The following is a 22,992-nucleotide window of genomic DNA, read 5'->3' on the forward strand; positions in this document are numbered from 1 at the left end:
AGGCACAAATTAATTAATTCCCTGGAATTTCAGCAGAACACTGGCATTATCATCTCTCATCATGCGAATACTTTCAGGCAACTTAGATGGTGACAACTCATTGGAACCCTGGATTTTAAACCTTGTTAGAAAAGAGATCAGCCCCTAAATATCAAATCTCTACATAACCTGCATTCCAGGAACAGACCTCAGTGTATGTCAAAACAATCCCTCCACTGAATGGTTTGCAGGTTAAACAGATGAAAGAAAACAGTCAAAGAGCCAGGGAGATGGAGAATTAATTAAGATCAACTCTGCCAAGAGAGGCAGAAGTACATCTTCCTCAGTACCTTCTCTGTAGGAACAGGGAAAATTCTAGTAAGCTGCAGCTTAAGAGTCTACCGCCATAACTTCAAGATACTACCCTTGCAGACTCTTCCTTCATGGATCTGTCAAATCATTTTTTGAACATGTGTACACTTTTGTATAGTCACATCACAGCACTGCTGTGCTAGGAAGACACTAGGAAGAGAACCCAGGTCTTCCATGCCCAAATTACTGAAGCATGCTACCTCCTTATTATTTATCCTTTTTTTCATTTAGCTTACCATCAAGACGCAGGTAAAGGAAATTTCGAAAGGCAAAGTAGTCTTCCATAATGGTCATAAGTGATGTCATTTGACAGAAAAGAAGCACACGATGGTTAGTAGCTCGTAACTTTGGTAGAATACGATCGAGTAGCTCAAACTTCCCTGAGGCCCGATAAAGTTCAGCTCTGTTGAAGAGAAAAAGCACAGCAAATGCCAGAATAAGCTTGCATTTAGAAAAGTTTTTAATCATTATCATGTCAGAGTATAACAGAAAGATGAATTTACTTAAGATAAAACTAATAGCACTTTTCTCTCTTTAAACTGTTTATATTGATTAAAATAAAAAATAAACACCTATGTGAATTCCTGTTTGCAAAGGATTTTTCTTCAATTATGAAAACTGTGTGGACTTTCAGCCACACAGAATACCCTCCTTTATGAAACTAAATTCTGTTTCATTATTTATCTAAACAGACATTATTTCTCAGCTAGATAAGCATTTTATCAGTTAAGACATTCACCTGCTAGTTTTGCTTTCAACTGGCATTTACTGCAGCTGTAAGTTGTATTTAATCAGGCACGTTAGAAACAATTCCCTTTCCACTCAACTACTATGTACATGAAAGTGAAATATTCCAAACTTAACCAATGTACAGAGATAATGGGAAGAGTCTGACAGAGGATATACTACTCTTCAGCCATATATCCTTAGTAGTCCTGAACAATGTTTGGTTGCTTTGATTAGCTGCTCTTCTGTCTTCTATGCAAAACAAGACTCTTAGGAATGAAACTGAACTCATAACTGAGAAAAGTAAACAGGTTGTCTAAATCAGCATCACAGCAATATGCTTTACAAAAATAATTTTCACACAACTTTTTTTCCAAGCTTAAGTCTGTACTCTCAAAATATGATTTATCATTAGCAACAGTACACTGAAGTCCACAAGACACATGGCTTTCTGATATGCAAACATATGTAATCAGCAAAAGACTAAACTATTCGGGAGACAAGTGGTCTCATACACTAGTTAAGGAAAAAAAAAAGAAGTATCATTAACACCTGAACAAGAAGGGAATCACATGGCAGATATACACCTTTCCTAGAGAAAGCATTAAGTTCTAGACAGTTGCACAAAGAAGTGCCAAGGACAAAATTTAAATCTATGTAATTTGAAATAATGGAAGAAATGCTACTTTAATTTGGAATAAAGATGGTAAAGAGGTAAAAGCAGAAAGCAAAAATTACAAGAAAGAGAAGAAAACCCCAACTGATACCTCTGAAGAGTCATTCCAAAGAATTTCAGATGCTATCTAAGCTATTCCAGTACAAGGGTATGTGCCTTGTACGTGTACCTGTAAATTTTTAGCATGTACCTTCTAAAAAAGTAATGTGATACATTAGTTCCAATACAACATTATGAACAGGAGGAAAAACTGAAAGTTACCCATTGATGACACCATTTGAGTAGCCTAAGTGTTCAGCGAAGGACTCCTGCAGAGTTATACGAAATAAACAGATTATTATGAACTACAAAGTAACCCAAAATTATGCATTTTTATATCAATTAAATATATGACTGTTGGGGCTTGAGTTCCGTTATGTTCACACTTTTGGAATCTACCTTGTAGCAACAGTGCTCTGCTTAACATTTTCCTGTACTACTATTTTTTTAAATTCATGGTTTGCAGAAGTAACTTCCATCACACACAATTTACCAGTTTACAAACAGTGTAGAAACTAATTAATTTATACTAATTACTGGAAGATCCATTTGGAAATCACTCAGTTTAATTAGTTAGCACACAAGAGAACAAAGAGTGAAAACTACAATGATAATACATCACAGTAGGTACTTAATTATTCTTTTCATAAATGTAGTTACACTCCCGATATTTATGATGCTTTCTATCTTTGCAGATATATTATTACATTTATGTACTTCGAGTCCTAATGAGAGATACTATATAGATAAGTACATTTTTGCTGAAAAAACAAGGTGTATATAGTAGGACAATTCTGGCTGATACTGTAAAAGATTAGCAACCTGCTAATTACAAAGATCCTGCACATGACATTTGAACTAGAGTCTCTACATCATAGATCAGGTCTAAGTAGAGATTAAGTTGCTCTGGAATGTCTTAAGTTAAAAAAAAACTTCATTTTTTAAAGGTGATGTCTCCATAAGATTAAATGCTTTAAAACTAGACTTCAGATTGCCAACAAAAAATTGGCGGTTGGTCCATTTGTTTCTAAAACAATGACCGTAATGACTTTTTCAACTGTGTCCTTTTCAGCAAAAATGATGTGGACAGAGATGTCCCCTTCCACACACATAAGCTTCAGCTGCAGTTTTCTATTATGTTGGCCTTCTGCATAAAAACAACTCTCAAAATCAAACCTGTCAGTCTTACCTCAATGTGTTGAAACATGTATGGGTGATTGCATATCTTTCTCAATTGCATGATAGTGTTCATCAGAGTTTTTGCCCCACCTTTTCCCTATGGGTACAAACAATCCAAATTAAATGATATGTCTAATTTCTCAGCTAATTAATGAAGCTTTTGAAAGATATTTTACATGTAGGCATAAAAATGCTTCTATCCCAAGCCTGAACACGCATCACTGATAAAAAAAACCCACCAAACAAAATCTAAAACAACAAAAAACCTCAGAAGCTACTGTGCAGTTCTCTTACTGTATAAATTCATCTATCATTAAGGATGCTCCATAACAAAAAAGAAAGACCTGAAAAATCCACAAAGTGCATTATGTACCTACCTGCAGTATTCACAGTGGGAAGTGGAGCATCTACTGTCCTGCACACTGCTTATTTGTACTGTTTATTATGAAACGGTACAAACTCCATCAGGTCTGAACCCTCTAACAGGAAACAATTCTAGATGAATGCCTTTCAATTCTACAGTGTCTCCCCATCTGTTAACTGGATATGTGGGTTTACTCTTTCCAGGACAAGTAAAACACAAGGCCACAGGCAGCTAAAAAGCTAGAGATAACCAAAGCCTGTGAGTTACTTGAGTATTTACAAAGTATATTCTCAAAATCTACTCTACAGTGAAGGTTTTTTAGAACCAGGACAGACTTCACACAATTGTGCTAGACTAAAAACTGGTGGATACAAGTTTGAGAATATTATATCATATGAACATCAACAAAAACTTGTTGCTTTCAGATGCCATTTTGCTTTGCTATGATTTTATGAAAATGTAATCAGTGTGACAACAATATTCCAAGCGTACTGCATGACTATTTCAGATTTATTTTAAAAATCTCAGCCAAAACAATCTAGCAATCTCCAATAGTAAAACTACAGGAAAAGTACACTGTTTGATCGTATTATATACTAGTAACATTCTACTCTTTCCTGGAAAGAACAGTGAAATCATAACTTCCATCTAGAGACTTTACTTTTGAAGGGGGTACCCCACACATCTAAAACTTGGTTTTTTTTCCTTTCAAAATCTCCCTAATTTGGCCTAGAATGCAGTTCAATTTTGTTCTAAGATTAGGTAACTTCCTAGAGCTTCCCAGCTTAATGAATTCTCTCTAGTCTGAGCTGGTGCCAGGCTAGAGCTGCAGAAAGACTGTTCGTAACACAGTAGTAGTTTGATCAATGAACCCAAGCCCCTCTGCTGAAAACAGATAGCATGGATAAGACAGCCTGATGAAGCAGTTAAAGAAAAAAGAAAAAAAAGCAAGCAAGAAAAAAATTGTAGATGATTGGGGAGAGGGAAAGGAGAAAGAGGTGTTCAGAAGACAGCAAAGTCAATTTGAACTGGATAAGCAAAAAGCTGGGTTGAGAATCAAGTCAGGGAAAATTGACAGAAGATTGTGAGCTGGTGAAAGAAAGGAAAGAGACCAGAAAGAGAAGGAAGCGGAAGACTCCGTTACAAAATGAGATTTGTAGGACAAAAGTAAAGACATCAAACTACAGAATTACATTAAAAATACAACAAAGGAACACAAATGAATGTTTACAAAGTGCTTAAACTATGAAGATGAGTATTAATATCCAACAGTAAGAATCAGCTTTGCCTGGAGTTTGAAAAAGCACCAGGAAAGGAAACAATTTGACTGCACATAACAAAACAAAACAAGATACTGAATAAAAAAGTAACCCATTGTACCAATGCAACCTGCAAAAGGATCATGGAAAGAAAGTATATGATTGCAGTGCAACACATAACAGGGTGCAAACACATACTGTGACACACCAACTGTTCTGCAGCGCCTGTTCAAGGTATTTTACATTTATTATAATGTGGAAAGTATATACACACAAGGTGATGAATGGCAATTTGTTGATATTAACTGGATCAAGTCCCATGATGGTATAATCAAAATTTACTAACACGTAGTCTAAATCTGACTACAAGACTCTGAATCCTACTGTTCTCTTAAATAACTTTGTCATTAACAGATCTTACAATATGAATGCAAGCATAAAGCCCTAGCTGGCCGAAACAAGATTTACACTGAACTAATAGCTCTTAAAGATAAGATGAATAACCTTCTGTAGTCTGCATTGCCACAATCACAATTATTCAGGTACATTACTGGATCAAACTTGGCTAAGGGAAATGCTGGCTTTTTTCAAACATTGACTGTTTGCAGAATGCCATTGTAACTACAGTGAATACAAAAAGCATCTTTTCCTTCTGAACAGAAAGCACAAGCTGCAGTCTTCTAAAATAAAAGCATATCTGATAGACATTTCTTTTCCCATGACAGATACCTGCAGTATCTGTCTATAGACTTATAGAATAAGTCTACATACTTATTCTATAAAACAGAAATCATATTAACATGTTCAATCATAATACATTGTTTTCTACATGGTTTAGTCTTTCTTTTGTACCTTCTTGTCTTTTTCAGAACCATCAGTGAGAAGGATTCCCTTGGCTTGCATGTGACGGTACAGGATCTTCTGAAGAGCTGACATATCACATTTGATCACATATTCCACCTAGTGGGAAAAAAACAAAAAACCAACCATAAACACACTGACATGTTAGTAGGATCTCACTGCAGTTTCTTGTCATCCTAAAACAGAAACCAAAAAAACTACTCATCTTTCGTCTGTACCCTAACACCACATATGATTTCAGTGAGCAGCAATCCAACTGCAACCACAGCAATGAGTATCTCAAAAGATTCTCTGTGAGAATCATAACCACTATGAGACAGTTGGATCCTAAGAACGTAACTGCAGAATTGCCAAATATATTTTTTACTCATTCTGTAATTTTAACAATTTAAAAAAATAATTAGAAAGCAATTTTGTTTTATTTTACATTTTAACTTGTTATTTAAAAAAATAAAATTATGTTTAATAACCTGTGGACTTTATGTCTGTAAAGCATTACAAAAATATCAAGCAAACCATTATAAAAATATCATTTTAAAAAAATTGTATACCTAGTAAATAAGCATCCCTTACAGTATCTAATTAGCATTATCCTTACCTAGGTTGGCATAGAAATATGCCATTTTCTCAACATTAGCTAAAACCTCAGGGAACAAAGTACTGTATGATCCTCACATGCAGTTTGACTTCTTGTTCAGCTTTGTAAAACTCTATTTATTACAGCAGGTTTTGACTGCACACTATCTTTAAATCCAGTAATACAGACTTCATACCCCAATTTAACCCATTTTTTCCTGTTATTCAATTTCCAGATTACAGCCACTATGTTTTTAATAAGTTATGTAAAATAAAAAGTCACATAACAAAGCCACACTAGTGGCTAGAAATCTTTCAAGTGGTGACGAAAAGAAAAAGCATAAGCTTCCTAATGTTTAATAAATACATCAAATAAAAATTATCAGGTTTTCTTCTCAGAAAGACAGGAGGATGAACTCATTAGAGAGAAGTGACTATTCCTTCATTGGCTTCTTTACCAAGATTTATCCGATGAAATTACACTGATTAACAGGCTTTGGTCAACAAGTTCAGTCCTCATGGTTGTACTAACTGCCTTTTTCATAAACAAGATAATGGAAACAAAAAGAAACATGGTCCCCTGAGTACCAGTGTTTATGCAACTTCTAAATCCTCCTCTTCCAATGCCTGTTAATGGATTTATCAGATACAGTGCCTCTACCTGGCAGAAATTTGAATAGAAATAAAGATTTCAGTAATATTTTTAGAAGTATGTTTCATTCTGAAATAAATGCTTCTGAGGATACTGAGAGTCTCACACTCAAAGGAACAGAAAGTCACAACAGTAGAAGTGTTCACAACATTATAAAGATGAGAAAGAATTTTTTTAAAGCCTTTCTTTGAATACTGTCATTAAGCATCTCTACAGAGCTCTTCATGCAGCCAGTGTTAGTCAACTCATAACAAAACTTACAAAAATTTCATTTTGGCATGGTTTTAACCAAGTTGACCTTAGCACCAAGTTTTCCCTAGACCACCTTCAAATTTACTTGTTTGTTTAGTTGCTATTGTTATTCTGGGAAGGGTGAATGGGAGAAGTGATGCAGGATTGCAGAGGACAACAGGGTGGGGTGAGATGAGCTGGCCAGAGATAAAAACAAGGACCTTTCAAATCAGAAAATGATTTTATATTCCAAATTAAAAAGCCACTAGTTACAAAAAAACTGTGCAATTTCAACAAGACACTTCACACAACTCCACAAATATCAACACAGGATCAAGTTCCGCCTGCTTTATAAAGTCCAGTAGTCCTTTAGGAATTTCAGTGAACTAGCTAAGGGAGCAAGGGTTCTACCCAATGCAGGGATGACGGGACAAGACAGAATCTAATCGTCAGTGTATGGCTGGCTCACAACTTGAAACCAGATATTAGGGAAATATAATTGTTGCATGCCTTATATGGATGACTACAAACAGAAATAAAGCTGGAAGACTAGTGAGGAATCCTGAGAATGCAGAAACTTCAGGTATTCAGGCTTCCTCAATGGCCAACTTTCTTTGCAGAGTTATAAACAAACCACAGGAACATTACATAATGCTTAAAAAAACTATTAAACCCCTTCCACAACTCCTCTCATTGCAAACCTTTTCTGGCAGTTGAGACTCAACCTCTTTCTTCAATCTCCTCAGCAAGAAGGGTCGGAGCACTTTATGGAGACGACGGATGATCAAAATTGTTTCTTCTTCATTTAAGTCCACCTACAAAAGTTTATAGAAGTCACTACGTGGTAACTCAGTATATTAGGTAATATCTTTGCTTATATGACAGGTTAAGCATGTCTGATAATTGCTTGCATGTTACAAGCAAACCAACTCATAATATTTTAATATCAGAAAACTGATATTAAAATTTTCTGGCATAAAAAAGGTGGCTTTTAGTTATGTTAATTTCCCAAGTATCAGGGAGAGTTCAAACACTAATCCTTCTGTATAAGCTCCTTTCTGTTTTACAAAAATAGTTTGCTTCTAATGTTTTAAAAAAAACTGCTACAGTACCCTTTCTCCAGTCATGGCAAATGGAGCATTGAACCACTGTTCAAAGGTGCTACAGCTCTTGAAAATGGTTGGGAGGAGGAAATTGAGAAGAGCCCAAAGTTCAGGCAATTTGTTCTGCAATGGAGTCCCAGTCAGCAGTATTCGCCTAGGGGCCACATAGTGAGTATTCAAGACCTGAGTCAGCTTGCAGTGATGGTTCTTCATTCGATGGCCTTCATCTACTATCATGTATTTCCATCGAATCTAAAAGAAAAAGAAAAATTGTCAAAGTCAGATCAGGTCAGACTTAGTCAAATTCCTCCCAACAGGCGTAGAACAATAATACTTGAAGCCTGAGACATCACTCATTCTCATTTATGAGAAAAGCCAAATCAAGCATTAGCTAAGTACCAGTGCCCTTGCAGCAAAAATAGAAAAAAACATTAGGTTTGCTGGATCTGATGATGAATTCTGATTTGAATTGCTCCAGCAAACAGCAGATTCCTCCCATTTCTGGGAGACAGATTAGGGTGATTAGCTAGCTCTTCAAGAATATGATTCACAGGGGAAGAAAGAGACCACATGAACTCCAGATGACCTATCTCCAACACAAACTTTGACAGGAGACAAAACCATTTCCAGAAAAAAGAACTTCTCACAAAAACCTGCAACTCTGAACTTTGTTTTGTTTCAGCTAATCCTATGTTTTTACTCAAGAAGGAAGCTGCATAATTACAATCATCTCAAGTTACTCAGTTTATTCAGTCACAGCAGATGCTGAAAGGAAGTTGCTCAAGCTCTCTGTTATCATGTGTACTAACTACATGGGCAGTAAACACATGTGCCACACTGACATATGACTAGGAAAGCCTTGGTTTGTACTTTCACAGGTGCTAACTAATTCCATTTCCCAGGAAAGGTTGAATGGCATAGTGCTGTCCTTCCTATCTTTTTAGGAAGAGTTGGCAAAAATGATAGGGGAAGGAAAACTCTGCAGTCTCAAACTGTTCTCAGGTGTTCAGAATTATGCTAAGAAAATGCACTGCCTTTGCATGAGAGAGGAAACATGAGTAATGTAAATATGCAGTATGTAATAGAGTGAAATAAAGTGAAAATGAAGAACAAAGAAACAGTAGGAGCGTATGGTTTCTCTGTGTGTCAAAATGCCTCTTTAGTCTGCTTTGTGTGCACATAACATAGTCTTACAGTACAGCAAATTTCAAATTAATTCATTACAATTGAGGCACTCCTGTTGACACTTTGTGAGCCTTTAGGAACTCGGCCATGTGTGGTAAAGACTCTGGATACCAGACTGATGATACAGGTAACAGTCATTTGGGTAAAAGTGACCACACAGCGGGAAAGGCTCTAATAAAAGTGAGCTTCAAGTCAGAAACAATGTGGGAAAAAAAATAAAGTCAGGACTGCAGATTAGGTAAAATGCCATTAAGCAGAGGGTAGAAAAGCAATGTTTTTCCAAGGACTGGCAGGTATATAGTACTGACAGAATTACACAAAGGAATTACTGTCCTGGCCACATTCAAGGAAATTCTGATGTTTACAGGGAGAAGAGCTGTGACTGAGAAGTCCAAGCATAAACAGAGTAATAGAAAAGTAAATGAAAGGTTTCATTTCTGTTGAAGGACAGAACAACAGCTCAGGACTTCCCTATAAAACAAAAATGCATTTTGTGCCAGGCACTATTTCAACATGTTTTGAAGGTCTTGCTGCTAAGAGATGACAGTCATTATTACCTTGGCAAGGATATGTTTGTCCTTTATTATGTACTCATAAGTAGTTAAAAGAACATTAAATTTTCCACTTCGAAGCTGAGGAACAAGTGAGCGGCGCATTGCAGGTGTACCCTAGAAGAGAGAGCTAAGTGAATAGTTATTCTTTCTTCTAATGAAGAAAGTATATAATTTTTATGAATTAGCAGATAAAGAGCAACCACATGAACTTGTAATCCTACAGTACTGCAAACAATACATCAATGCATTCCAAACTTCTTCAGAGTACTTTCCCTAAACAGCTACTAGACTGTAGAGCTCTGTTTATGGGGCACTGGAAACATGTAGCTAGCAGTCTAGCCTCCTTACAAATTGCTTGGCCATAACACTACTATAGTGAGCAAAGAGCAAAGTATTCAGCTATGTATAAAATGTGAAGCAGATATCATTTGTATTACTCTTATCAGAAGCCTTGCAATGTGATAATTAACAATTTGATTCTGCACTTCACTATGTGAAAGTAATTACAGTTTATTACAGTCTTATGATACTGCTTAGTACCTGATATACATGACAAAACTTCGCTAGCAGTTTAGAAATGTATGCAGAGGCAGTGTTAAAACTGGCTCTATTCTCATTCCTTCAACTCTATAATCAGATAAAAAGCAAATCAAACCTTGTAAGATATCTTCACCACAGAAGGAGCCCATTTGTCAAATTCATATGTCCAATTGGATAAAGTCCTATCATAGAGATAATAAAGAAAACGTAATATATTTCAGCATTGGCAGGTAATACTTTATAAATGTTTCCAAGTGTGTTTTCAAAAATGCCTTTTATATACTGTAATAAAATACAAGCAACTCTGAGAAGGTAGTAAACAGAAAAAAGTGTTTTCAGCTCACATTCAGGGGCCTCTTTGAAAGCAATTCAGAGTAGTATTTTGCATGCATCTTGGTATTTTGGAGCATATTAAAATGATAACAAAGGAACAAAAATCAGATTTTTAAGTTCTTTTATACTACCTATCATCCAAAACCTGATGTTACAATTTTTCAGATACAGCCTCATGAAGTTGATTAGTTCATCTGTGTTCTACTCAAGTAAAACTACTCATAATGCCACCCAGTGCCACTATACAGGTCTGGTTTTGCACAGTGTTTCTGCTGTTTGATCACAACAGTTAGGTTTTAATAGCTAGGCTAGTTGTTATCATGATATAGCAGCAAAGTTTTTTCAGTTGCTTGCCTTGTTTTCTTTTAATTTCTCTTACTGGACCTGTGATGACAACAGTGCCAGCTATTAAGAAAAGGCAGGGAAAGGCTGCTTTTAAAATACATACAGGAAAGTAATTTCTGCTGCTTTCTTTTAGAACATAAGAAAAATCATTACCAAGAACTTAAAATAAATCACATTTTTTTACTGTGCCCATGTGAAATCAAACATGAATAACATTTCCCCCTTATTTTTAACTTTGTATTACTTGTATAGATACTTCTTCTCCCAATCACTTCTTTTCACACTAGATCTCATAATTTGCATTCATATAATTATGCATAGCTGTGGTATTTATGTTAGTCAATCAGTTACTACTGCAGCCAGAAGACAAGATACCTCAAAAGAAATCAAAAGAGATGGCCACGAATAAAATTTATCCCAGTCCTACAACACATTTGCACGCTCAGCACAACTAGCAGACAAATTATTTAACAAAAGGCCAGGGAGCTTCTGCACATCAATCAAGTCACTTACAAAAATATGCAAACAACCCCTCAATATGCTACATCAGTTTTATAATGCCTGACAGTTTTTATTTTAAACACAGCACTAGAAATCACTAAAACCCACACCTCACCTTTGGAGAAAGGAAAATGCATTAAGAGAAATGTATAAAATAAGCAGCATCTTGGAAAGCTAAGGAAAAGCAAAAGGTGGAAGCACCATAAACAATCATGAACTGGACACCTGACCAAAGTGTGAGTATCATTCACCAAAGCTACGTCCCGGGCTACTTAAACAGTACTTAAAAGATCATCCAACCTCATTAAAGCATGACTACTTGGTATCATCAAGGTGCCAGTTGTTTAAAGAATTAAGCAACAGATTTTTAATATCAGTTATAAGTTGTATGGGGAACCGCATGGTTGTAATATGAAAAAAATATCCCCCTCTTGTGGCTTAAGAGTGAATTACAGTAAATTCACTACGAGCTTGCGAAAAGAGTGGACAGAAACTAACGGCATCAAGCGCTTTATCAGCCTTCTGTTCACCCTTCCAAAGCCAGAGAATTACGTGAGAAGAAATGTCAAAGTAAACATTGACTACATGCTCAGTGTAATGCCACTGTGCATCTCTGGTAGTATCATTACTTGAAAAACAAGCTGGTGTATTGAGAACACACATCTGCAATGCTTAGAACGACTAACAGAGAGGGAACCTTTACTTACGAAAGGGGAACAATGATGAGATAGGGGCCATTGAGTCTTTTGTGCTCCATCAGGTAAGTGATGAGTGCAATAGTCTGTATTGTCTTTCCCAGGCCCATTTCATCAGCTAAAATTCCATTCAGATTGTTATTATAGAGCGAAACCATCCATTCCAGTCCCTGGAGCTGAAATGAAGAGCAGTAGTTTCAGTTATTAAACCCCACACTAATTAATACCAGTACTACAGAACCAAAGTTCTGATGTCCCTGCCTACTTAGATGTTCAATTTCCTTTAAAAATACTATATGCACAGGGATCCCCAGCTATCTTAACACCTTCCCGCCACAAAAAAATAAAAAAAACCCAAAAAAAACCCCCAAAAAACCAACCCAAACAAAAACCACCAAAACCAAACCACAAGAAAAAACAATCAAACAAAACAAGTTACATTTCTTGTAACAGCTATATGGAAATCATCACTCCTGTTTAGCAAAGCCCATAATATGAAGTCAGATTTCATAGATGGAGGTTTTTGTGTACTGCATACAAAGCAACACAGGCACTCACATGTAAGGCTGATAAACACTTCACATCATAAGTTTGTTCTTCAATTTCAGTACTAACACATGTAATACTTTCTGTGTGTATTTCATGGCATTTCCCTGTGTCAATTAAAATCTTTCAAAACCAAATCCATCAAGTCTGGGCAAAACATGTAAGCTTCACACTTGCCAATTGCATCACTGGTATGCTAAAACTCATGGAGCACATCCATTTATGTCTGCTGTCCAGACCTTCACATGTCAGAGTAGGCCCCCTTTGTTCAGTTACACCTTCTGCAGAAAATCCCAGAGCCAGAAGGAAGCCAGAGTACTGTAGCTAAGAAATGTCTACATAACAGAATTTCACATTCCAAGGAATACTGCTAGAAAGCACTGACTCAGATCATTCCCTTGTCACACAGACTTCCACATATCTGTGTATCTCATTACTGATGCAAGTGCAAAGTAAGTGTTTGCTTCTAAGACCCAGACTTCTGCCGTGTCCCACGCGTGGAGAGAGAAGTAAATTAAGAAGCCTAAGAAAATTCAGAGAGAAAACACTATATGCTTGAAGTAACCTGTTGCTCCTATAAGAGAGTATCCAAAATAATGTTGCCAATTTACTAGCTCTATGTACATTGCTGGCTGATTTCTGTTTAGTTATGAAATACTCAGGCCACCAAGAGTTTGTTCTGAATTTGTTCTGCACCTTTATGTCCCACTTTCAAAGTAGTTTAAGAATTGGGAATAAGAAAACTGTCTCTTCTATGTCATTGAACTTTCTCCACTGACATATACCGCTATGAAGGAAGAGACAATCTGACCAAACTTGACAGTAAGAAACATGGAAAATCAGAAAAAAAAGTTGAGAAGGAAGAAGTATGTAAAATCTAGAGGACAGGGAAATACAAGGAGTGAAGGAGAGAGTCACAGAACAGTCTCCTTAAGAACATTCTTGCTAGAACCAAAGCCAAGCCTCAATGCTCCTGACATAAAGCTCCTTAAACAAGTCTACCTCTTACCTCTGGTGCAATTATATATAGAACAGACACCACAAAGAACAAATCTAATTATTCAGTTGCTAGATATCATAGTGAGTAGCCAAAGGACCTGCTTTAACTGGCATGCCCTGTATGAGTGTCTGTGTAATTGCATTTTATTTTGCTTTGTGGCACACAGGGAAATTGCATTGCAAAACACGGATCTGCATAATTTAAGAATATTTTTGTGCTCCATAAGTAATTACAATTTAGGAAGTAAAGGAATTACCACAATCTTAATTTCCCATCCATGAGCACTTTAAGCCAATATGACCACCAAATTAGTACTGTTACACACTATTCATTTAGTACATCAGGTAAACTTTCCCAGACAATGAATCATGATTATGCAGTAAAGGTGGTGTCTGACTGTGTCTGTTGGCTCCCTGCTTCACTGGGTGCACAAGGGGGATAACATATTGACAATGAGGCAGCAGAAATAAAGAGGGCATCATAGCTGACAATCTGGCATATATCTCTATATGGTCGGATTCTATCTTGTCTTAGTCATGATGTTCCTCAGTCGTGCCAGAAAAGTTAGTTAACCTATTGTATTCAAAATCAGCCCCTGAATGACATATTCCTCTCTGCTGAGGGCTCACAGTGAGACACCTGGAAGTGCTAAGGATTCAGAACAGAATTCAAATTCAGATGGAGTTTTGCTGTGAACAAGTAGGATCATGGGATTACTCAGTTTGGAATAGACCTCAGGCAGTCTCTAGGCCAATACCCCGCCCAAAGCAGGTCTAGCCTTGGGACTAGGTTGCTCAAGGCTTTATATGGTGAGTGAATGAAAACCTCTTAAGGCCCTGCTCTACAGCAGCCCTGTTCTCTTCTGTACACCCAGTATGAACACTCTTGTTTCAGCATTTGTTCATTTGCCTTGTTATCCCACTATGTCCCACAGTTAGGAACCCAATATAAACATACTAAAATGCTTTGGAAAGACAAACCACCTTAACTCTTGAACTTTGTATTATTTAAACAAGCTACTGTAATAGATGGCAATGCTAAGGAGCACAGGAAGCTGGGGGCTGTAATCGTAATGCTTTGTACTTAGGAAACAGTCTTCTTCCTAGTTCTCTGGAAGTAGAGACAGATACACAATACACCTTTATGACATCTCAGTAAGTATTATTCTTTCTTGTATGTGGATGTAGAAATAATGTTCTGACTGCAGAAAAGATACAGGTTCTTGGAGTTTCCTATAAAGCTGTACAATAGAAGAAATGTTGAAAACATGTACCAAGGACATGTTCAATTATATATGAATCTAGCTTAGGTCAGCACACAAGTTCCTAGTTACTAAATCCATGCATGTCTGTAAAGAATGTGAGACATCGGTTTCCATAGTAAAGTATTTTGTTTCCAAGTTTCATCTATCACTGCACTGAAATACTGGGATCTTAAAAAATAAAATGCTAAATTTTTAAACATTGGAAGAAGAAAAATATTGTTAACACACCACAAATGAAAACAAGGAACAGAACTGAAATTCCAGGTCAGTCAATGAGGATAGCAAAACCAAAATATTATTGGTCTGCAATGAAAAAAAAGTTACAGGTATATACAGAAAGTTGGTATTGTTATTCAAGCAGTGTGTATGAAACATTATCTATGATAGGTAATGGCCATTGCTTTGTCCATGTAATTCCCAAATTCTAACCTACTAGAGATCTTGGATTTCTTAACACATTTTCAGTTTGCCACTTGAAATACCACATTGAAATGTTGAGCATAATTCTAAATTTTAAATATTTTTATGCTTTAATGATTTCTCACCTGGTAATGTTTTAGTGTGCCATTAATAAGAAGAGAAGACTGCTTTTCCACCCTTTCTGTGATCGCATGAGCAACAGTGTAGTAGGACTGAGACCCTCTAGCGCTATATTGCATGCTATATTCATCATCCACATCTTGTTTGGCTGTCCTAGAAAGCAGAAAAAGAACTAAAGTGAATTCCCACAAACAGCTTTTTTGACCACAGCTCACATATGTATGTCTAAAGAAAGTGCAAATCCCCAACCATGGCAAGTACACCAAAGGGTGCAAGCTCTTTATAAGTAGGACACAATTAATACCAAATGACCATATTCCTTTTCCTGCAGGTGTTCATGCCAGAGAAGCTACCACAACTCCCTTTAATCTACAGCAATTTACTCTTGAGAAATGCCACTGTAAGAAATCACAATTCCTAACAGAAAACAGCATATAAAGAACACTCACTCAATGATTTGCTTTGCATCTTTCTCAGAAACTTCCTCACTGTTAGGATCCAGGAGTATCTTCTCATCTGCTTCTAACCTGCTTGATTCTTCTTCATCATCCTACAGAATACAGAAAAAGAACAGAGGTCCTGGGAAGTGCAGCATTGTCCTAAGTCATACTTTCAACTGGCATTCACATATTGGTAGCTTTCATTGGTTAATGCTTTATGACAGAAACCTGAAGCACAAAGTTCAATTTACACCTATTCTGCAACAGAATTGCACTGCAGCATAACAGGAAGGTAAATTTTGACACGCATTAACCAAAAGGAAGTCATGATACTTTGAAATAAGAAGCAATTTCCCTTTTCACATCTTACTTTTAAAAGCCTTATTGGGTTTACTGCATTCATGAAGAGGATTCCAATACCATATATATGTTTATATCATATTCCAGTTGTGTGATAATTTAATAAAGCTTAAAAAACTGCCAAGAACTGCTGGTTTAGGGTTCTAGGTTCTTAATTTTTGAAAAACACACCACTTTTTCACTTTTTTAAAAATAACTTTTAAGTCCTCTGGCTACAGTTGCAACTGATAACCAACAATTTAAAATCTCACTTATGAAGCTAAAAAAAATACTGCTGTGATTTCTGCAAGTGTATTTTCCTAAGAATGAACTCGCCAGCCCTAGAAAACACTGCTGCTGAAGAGTCTGCTAAAAATGTGGGCACACCTCTTTTAACATTCCTTCTAGAATCTGACAGGTATCAGACCCTCCCTTCCTATCTTAATACTACAAGTCTTGCAGAATTACATTACCACTAATTAGTCCTACAAAGGCATGTACCTTAACATCATACAGTCCAGTCAGTTTCAGTGGTCAACTGGTCTAGTATTGTAAAGCCTGCTGGACTTATATCTGAATTCTATACCTCAGTCTGCTACCAGCCTGTTGACTGAACACGGTCCTTCTCCATTTCTCAGTTTTCCTCTCCTTTAGAAAGTACTTGTCTGAAAAATGCTATGCAAGTGGCAGTATTGATTATTTATATTATCTAACATTATGATCCTGCAGGGCTGGAATCTTTGTGTGTGTTAATTTTAAGATTATTTTTAGATTTTTTGTAATAATAGTATTTAAATCACCATTAAAATACTGAATCAAATAGCTTGTCCTGAACTGTCTGAACCTAAATCCCTGACATAATCCCAAACATTTCAATAAACATAATAAATAACTGTGTTATTCAAGATTGCCAATAAAAGCTCCAATACATAGACATTAGAGATGTTAACTTCATTCAGCACAATGCCACAAAACACTCTTTTCTGGAATCTGCTTATATTCTCTGGTTAATGATCATTAACAGTCAGAGTAAAATATTTATTTTTCCTAACTCTGATTACCCGTTAGGCATATATGGCATATAAAAAGGGCAACTGCTCTGAACTGGAAAGAATTTGATTAAGTTTATTTTCCTATTTGTATTATTCTTAAAACACCTACACATCTGCTACCAGTTTCCCTTCCTTCCTTACAAAAAAGAGGAGAAAATCACATAGAATAAGTAATTATTTTTTTTTACTGTGCGACTGGTCGCATTATTTTTTTTAAAGATACATACCTCTTCCTCATATTCAGAGCCACTCTCATCTTCACTATCTGACCTGGGAGCAACCTCATAGCTGTAAAAAGATGACAGAAAGATTATGAATTACAGATAACAAGAGGAGGGATTAGATTCACTAGATCTCGTATTCAGTTTACACATAATACATGAAGGGGGGAGTGGGAAGGAAGGGAGGGGAGATAAAAAAGGAAAAAGAATAACTAAGAGAAGCCTATGAAAAATATTAATGTAAATAGAAAAAGCAGCCTACTTGTATCCTAACTACTTACCCGGGGTTCATTTCCAGCCAGGCATCCAGCTGACTTGCTTTTGGTGCTTCTGGTCCAAGAAGAACTTTGCCTGTTTCAGTGTGAGTCACTTTGACTGGAAGGTCACTCATCTGACTGCTTTCATCTATGGGCTAAATATTAAAATGAAATTTTATAACATAAGGCAACTGAATTTCATGCTGGTCATATACAATTAAAAGAACTAATAGCACCTTCAAAATTCCAGATCTGAACAAGCAGTGTAGTTTTGTTATTAGAAGCCACACCTTCTCACATAGCTATCAAGCAAATGCTGAGTCACAGTATTTCTGTATGTAGCATAGTCTATGTGACATCTACAAATACATAACAGTACTACAAATAAATTAACAAGACCAGCATGGAAAAGAATACACTGTTGGCTTCTGTGAAACAAGACACAAGGTATGTATGTTTATAGGCATTTAATTCTGTTATTTATACCAATACACATCTGTAACAAGAAAGCATATGCTAACCTTATGACTTTTTCTCTTACATGGAGAAACAAGGACGTTACAATTTAGCTAACTTTTTAAGTAAAGAATGCTTATTTTAAAGATTCACTGTCCTCACTTCTTCAATTAAGCTGATAAAGCATCTGCAATAACAGAAACTTTTACTTATTCTGGTGCTCTAACAAAACCAGAGTAGCATAATTACTTCTGTTATTTCTTTGCCCTGTTCAATCACAGATTTTCTGCTTGAAAAACATTTTGCCTTCTACTACCGCTTCTACTGAAGAATCTTTTCCTAGTACATATATGTGAATAAGAAAAAATAATTCTGAACAGTTAAAAATACAGTGACTGATAGAGTATAAAATGTACTCCATTTCCATAGATAATGAAGTTACAGGAACATTAGCTGCATTTTCCTTGTGCAACGGTAACTATATTAAAGGATTTTGCTATAATTTTGAACTAATCAGCAGAAGTATTACTTGCAAGTATAAAAAAGACCAAAAGTAAAACAATAAATACAATTCTAAAGTTTTTATATAAAAATAAGATGGAACAGAAAAATGACATTGACAAAATAGCTCTTCATGAGGCAGCACATTCTCTGGTACTGAATGAAAAATATTATTCAAAGAATGACACAGAAAAATTACTTATTTCCATTTGCTTCTGAGGAAGAAAGAACTTTCAGATCTCTTAAGCCATCACAATAGTATAGTCTGTCCTGTCTCTGAAAGGTAATTATGTGCAATGTCAACAATATATTTCACAAAAACGAAAAACTAGAATATATAGTGTTTATAACTTCATTTTAGTGAGTAAATTATGTATACACACAGACTGCTTAAGCATTTAATAAAGGTAAGAGGGATTCTTCAGCATACTCAGTGATAGATACAATATTTTTTTTTAGTCTTCAACTTTCTGAATAGAAACAGGCTAGTATAAATGTTAATCTAGATAAATTTTATTTCTGGTCATAAACAGCTCTTCTTAGAACATTTGTGGTCATGATTTTTTTTTTTTAAGCTATAGCAATGGCATACAGAACAATCACTACAAAGTTTTAAAAAACCAACCAAAAAAACTACGCTGTAAAATTCATACCTCTCCATCAGGACCAAGACCAGATGCCACTCCTTCTGCATTTTCTTCGGCCTTCTACATCAAATAAAGAAGTGAAAATATCACAGTCAGATTACAAGCATAGAGAGAACACTTTAAATAATATAAGCATTTTGGACCATGAATACGTTTCATTCCATTTCTGAATAGCCTGGGATGCATGTAATTTAAGGCATGGGTGAATATAGGTAGAGCTAGGCTCAGAACTACTACCTGGTAGGTCTGGACCTAAAGCTCAGTTGCTTACAGACTGTGCTAATACAAATAAAATAGTAATTATTTTTCATGTGATTTACTATTCATTCCCTCTAAAGTGCTTTAATCTCCATTTCAGAGGTGTTACCATATATCACAAACTGTATATTGGTGTAGGCACTTTCGAGTATGGACACAATTTTGGGGTGTCTGACAACTAACGAGAATGGGTATTTTGGGCGTTCCTTGCACTATATCTCAATAAAGTCTAGACCACAATTACTCAAATTACAAACGAAAAGAATGCTGGAGTTCTTAACTGGAGTAAGCTAGATACTTTTTTTTTTTCTCGCCAGGCACCCCCGCAAGAAATAAGCAGTAACTTCATCAAAGTCTGTCCTCATTTACCCTACTTAAAAATGTCAGGATAGTATTTGAAAATGGAAGACATAGTTTGCTTTTGAATTGGAATTTTCCTAAACAATTCTGACAATGAGCAAGAAAGTATAGAATACAACTTCTGCTCCTGTCACAGTGCTGGGTTTGTAGTACTACGGCACAGTTTTATTTTGGTTACCAATGTAAACAGATCAGACTAACAACAAGACCAGATCTCTTAAATCGTGTTTTATAGATAAACAACACCAAGTATCATTAATGTGTGTGATAAATTCAGATAATCCAGTTTTTTCTTTTTTTAAGAAGTATACTTCAGGAAAAGCTGACTTCCGAATATGGAGATGATCCTCAATATCCACTTCAGATCAAGCCTTGAGCCTTTGTCTTTGCCATTAAAGTCCATTTCCCAAGGCATGAACTTCAAATGAATATGCAGCAGCAGATATGGGTCAATTCTACATTTTAAAAAAGTTTATTTTTATTCGTTTTGCATAGCCTTTTTACTTCTGGACACATGCCTAATTACCTTTGTTGTACCCTTTCACTAGTATTACCAAAAATGGAAATCTGGCTAAGCTTGATTCTAGTCTAAAACTTTTAAAATATTTATGAAGTATTAAGTTTTTTAATATACAAAAAATAACCTGCAGTTGAGGCTTATAAATACTTCACTGAGCTACACAAATGTCATTGGTCCTGCCCAATGCAATAAGCTTGCAGACTACTTTCTTCAGCATTCCTGGGCAGCAGATGTGTCTGCTGACAAAGAAAGGAACTTTACCAAAACTGAAGAGTTTAAACAGAGGGGCAGAATAAATTACGGTACCACATATCTGGTCTTGGCTGAACAAGTTACATCGAGTGAGGGTATTTTTTATCTTGGATAAACAAAAGGAGAGGGGTCCATTCTTTTGCACATGACACTGCCCTCTAACATACAATAATTGTTCCAATCAATGGAAAGGACTTTACAACTCAAACCAAAAAACAGATGTCCTCATCCTATCATTACACTCTCTGATAGAGTTCCTCCCCATCTTTCCCGTAGCCCCCCTTTAAGTACTGGAAGGCTGCTATAAAGTCTTCCTAGAGCCTTCCCTTCTCCAGGCTAAACAACCCCAACTCTCTTAGCCTGTCCTCCTTGGAGATGTGCTCCAGTCCCCTGATCATCTACGTGGTGTTTCAAACACACCACCACAAATGAACAGTAAGCATCAGTGTTAGTCACTGTGCAAAGATCAGATCTTGCTGTGAGAGCAGAAACTTTTACGACTTACAGTTAACAAACATTTTGGAAAGCACAAACCTATGCTACAAAGGAGATAAATGTAAATAATGACAGATATCTCGCACTTATATTTTGGGCTATGCAAACACGTCTTTAATCTTGACAATTTAATCCTTGACAAGGAAATACCAATTTTATGGAAGCAGAAAGCTACATTTTCTTCATTCTCTGTATAGTGACAGGAAAAACTCCTATGTATAAAGGTGAAAGGCTGCATAGCAACATGCAAGTTAAACTATCCTATCAGATGAAAATTTCATCTGGAGTATTTTTTTATTTATCCATGACTGCAGTGAGAATGTGGAACACTAGCTGAATAGGAGGCAGGAGACAGAAGACACAAATACAGGAATGTGAAAAAAGCAAAGAGGGAAAATCTACCATTAAAATTCCCCAAGCTGTATCGCAGAGAAAAAGTGGACTAAGCTGAAATTTTATTCTTGTAAGAATGTAGGGTTCACTTGGATATTATATAATGTGAGCCTGGCAAAGACAAGAAGTACTTCTTCATCACCTACTGCCTCATTGTTATTTCTACGAGAAAAACCTAAGAACTCTTTTATCTATCTCTTTTAAGTACAAGACATTTAATTATGTGTGTTAGTAGATTAAACTGTGTTTACATGGACTGCAAATCATAAAAGTGTATTAGAAGTGTATGACTTGGAAAAAGACACAGTGCCCACCAATTTCAATGAGTGCTGCAGCCACGGACAACTAATTCAGAGAATTATAAATTAAAACAAAGAATAATATTTATGTACATTCCTATATCCTTGACAGCTGAACAAAAGCTTGGTGGAAATAACTTAATTACAAACAAAAATCTACAGATGATCAAGACAGAGCTGAGATTTTTTTTCTGCTTATCTTCCTTTACATTTTAGACTAGGATATTTATAAGCGCTGAATATTTGTGGGGCATATTTCCCTTTACTTCAGTGACAGAAAATTATGTCTTTATTGACATGGCCAGAAAAGACTCTGTGTTCCTCATACATACTTCAGCTAAACTGACATAGAAATTGCTGAAGGAATTAGTATTTCTCATTAGAGCAGTGCATTTACTTCAGACACTATCTCATTAAGGATTATCTCTACTGAAAATTCCATACATTAAATCAGGTCTGTTCTCACTGGTAATGTAGGTCAACAACCCCATTTAAGTTATGTCTTAACTTTGTAGGCAAGGATTGTTCCTATGTTAAGAACATGCTCTCAACAAAAAGTACGGAGGTTTTAGAGAGGGACAGGAGAAAACACGGAGCATATTTTAATTTCCAAAATTAGAATTTTTCATTTGCTGGAATTTATTAGCATATTTAGAGTGCTGCTTGTAAACCATGTAAATATGAAGTTTATATTTGCATTAACAATTAATAGCAAATCAGGCATGGAAAAGCATTATAAAAATCCTCTTATTCAACTTGCAAGAGAAGAAAGGTACTCAGAGGTCACAAAAATGACATATCATTAGTTAATGATTATTTCACACACACAATTGCTGTTTTGAAAATAGCACTGTTCGGTTTCCACAATGAGAGTCTCTCACAAGGTAAGATATTTCATATGAAGAAAGGCAATTTTGAAAAGCTTCAATTAAATGTTAAGAACGCGCTATGAATAATACTATTGGCAGAATACCCATTTGCT

At 35.9% G+C, this 22,992-nt stretch overlaps 1 protein-coding gene across 5 annotated transcripts in view; it reads right to left on the reverse strand.

Moving 5' to 3' along the window:
- The window catches only part of SMARCA2 (SWI/SNF related, matrix associated, actin dependent regulator of chromatin, subfamily a, member 2), a 120,061-nt gene that overhangs the window by 47,612 nt on the left and 49,457 nt on the right, over positions 1 to 22,992 (reverse strand). For all 5 annotated transcript variants that reach the window (XM_055790263.1, XM_055790258.1, XM_055790259.1 and 2 more), the window contains 14 exons: positions 19,440 to 19,493; positions 17,854 to 17,984; positions 17,579 to 17,639; positions 15,970 to 16,070; positions 15,526 to 15,673; positions 12,183 to 12,346; positions 10,412 to 10,478; positions 9,760 to 9,870; positions 8,027 to 8,269; positions 7,616 to 7,729; positions 5,447 to 5,554; positions 2,982 to 3,068; positions 2,015 to 2,061; positions 588 to 754 (listed from right to left, as the gene is read on the reverse strand). In XM_055790263.1, the coding sequence (XP_055646238.1) occupies positions 588 to 754; positions 2,015 to 2,061; positions 2,982 to 3,068; positions 5,447 to 5,554; positions 7,616 to 7,729; positions 8,027 to 8,269; positions 9,760 to 9,870; positions 10,412 to 10,478; positions 12,183 to 12,346; positions 15,526 to 15,673; positions 15,970 to 16,070; positions 17,579 to 17,639; positions 17,854 to 17,984; positions 19,440 to 19,493 (1,603 nt within the window). The remainder of the gene's footprint in view (positions 1 to 587; positions 755 to 2,014; positions 2,062 to 2,981; positions 3,069 to 5,446; positions 5,555 to 7,615; positions 7,730 to 8,026; positions 8,270 to 9,759; positions 9,871 to 10,411; positions 10,479 to 12,182; positions 12,347 to 15,525; positions 15,674 to 15,969; positions 16,071 to 17,578; positions 17,640 to 17,853; positions 17,985 to 19,439; positions 19,494 to 22,992) is intronic.

This window comes from Falco peregrinus, chromosome Z (assembly GCF_023634155.1).
Source record: "Falco peregrinus isolate bFalPer1 chromosome Z, bFalPer1.pri, whole genome shotgun sequence".
NCBI lineage: Eukaryota > Metazoa > Chordata > Aves > Falconiformes > Falconidae > Falco > Falco peregrinus.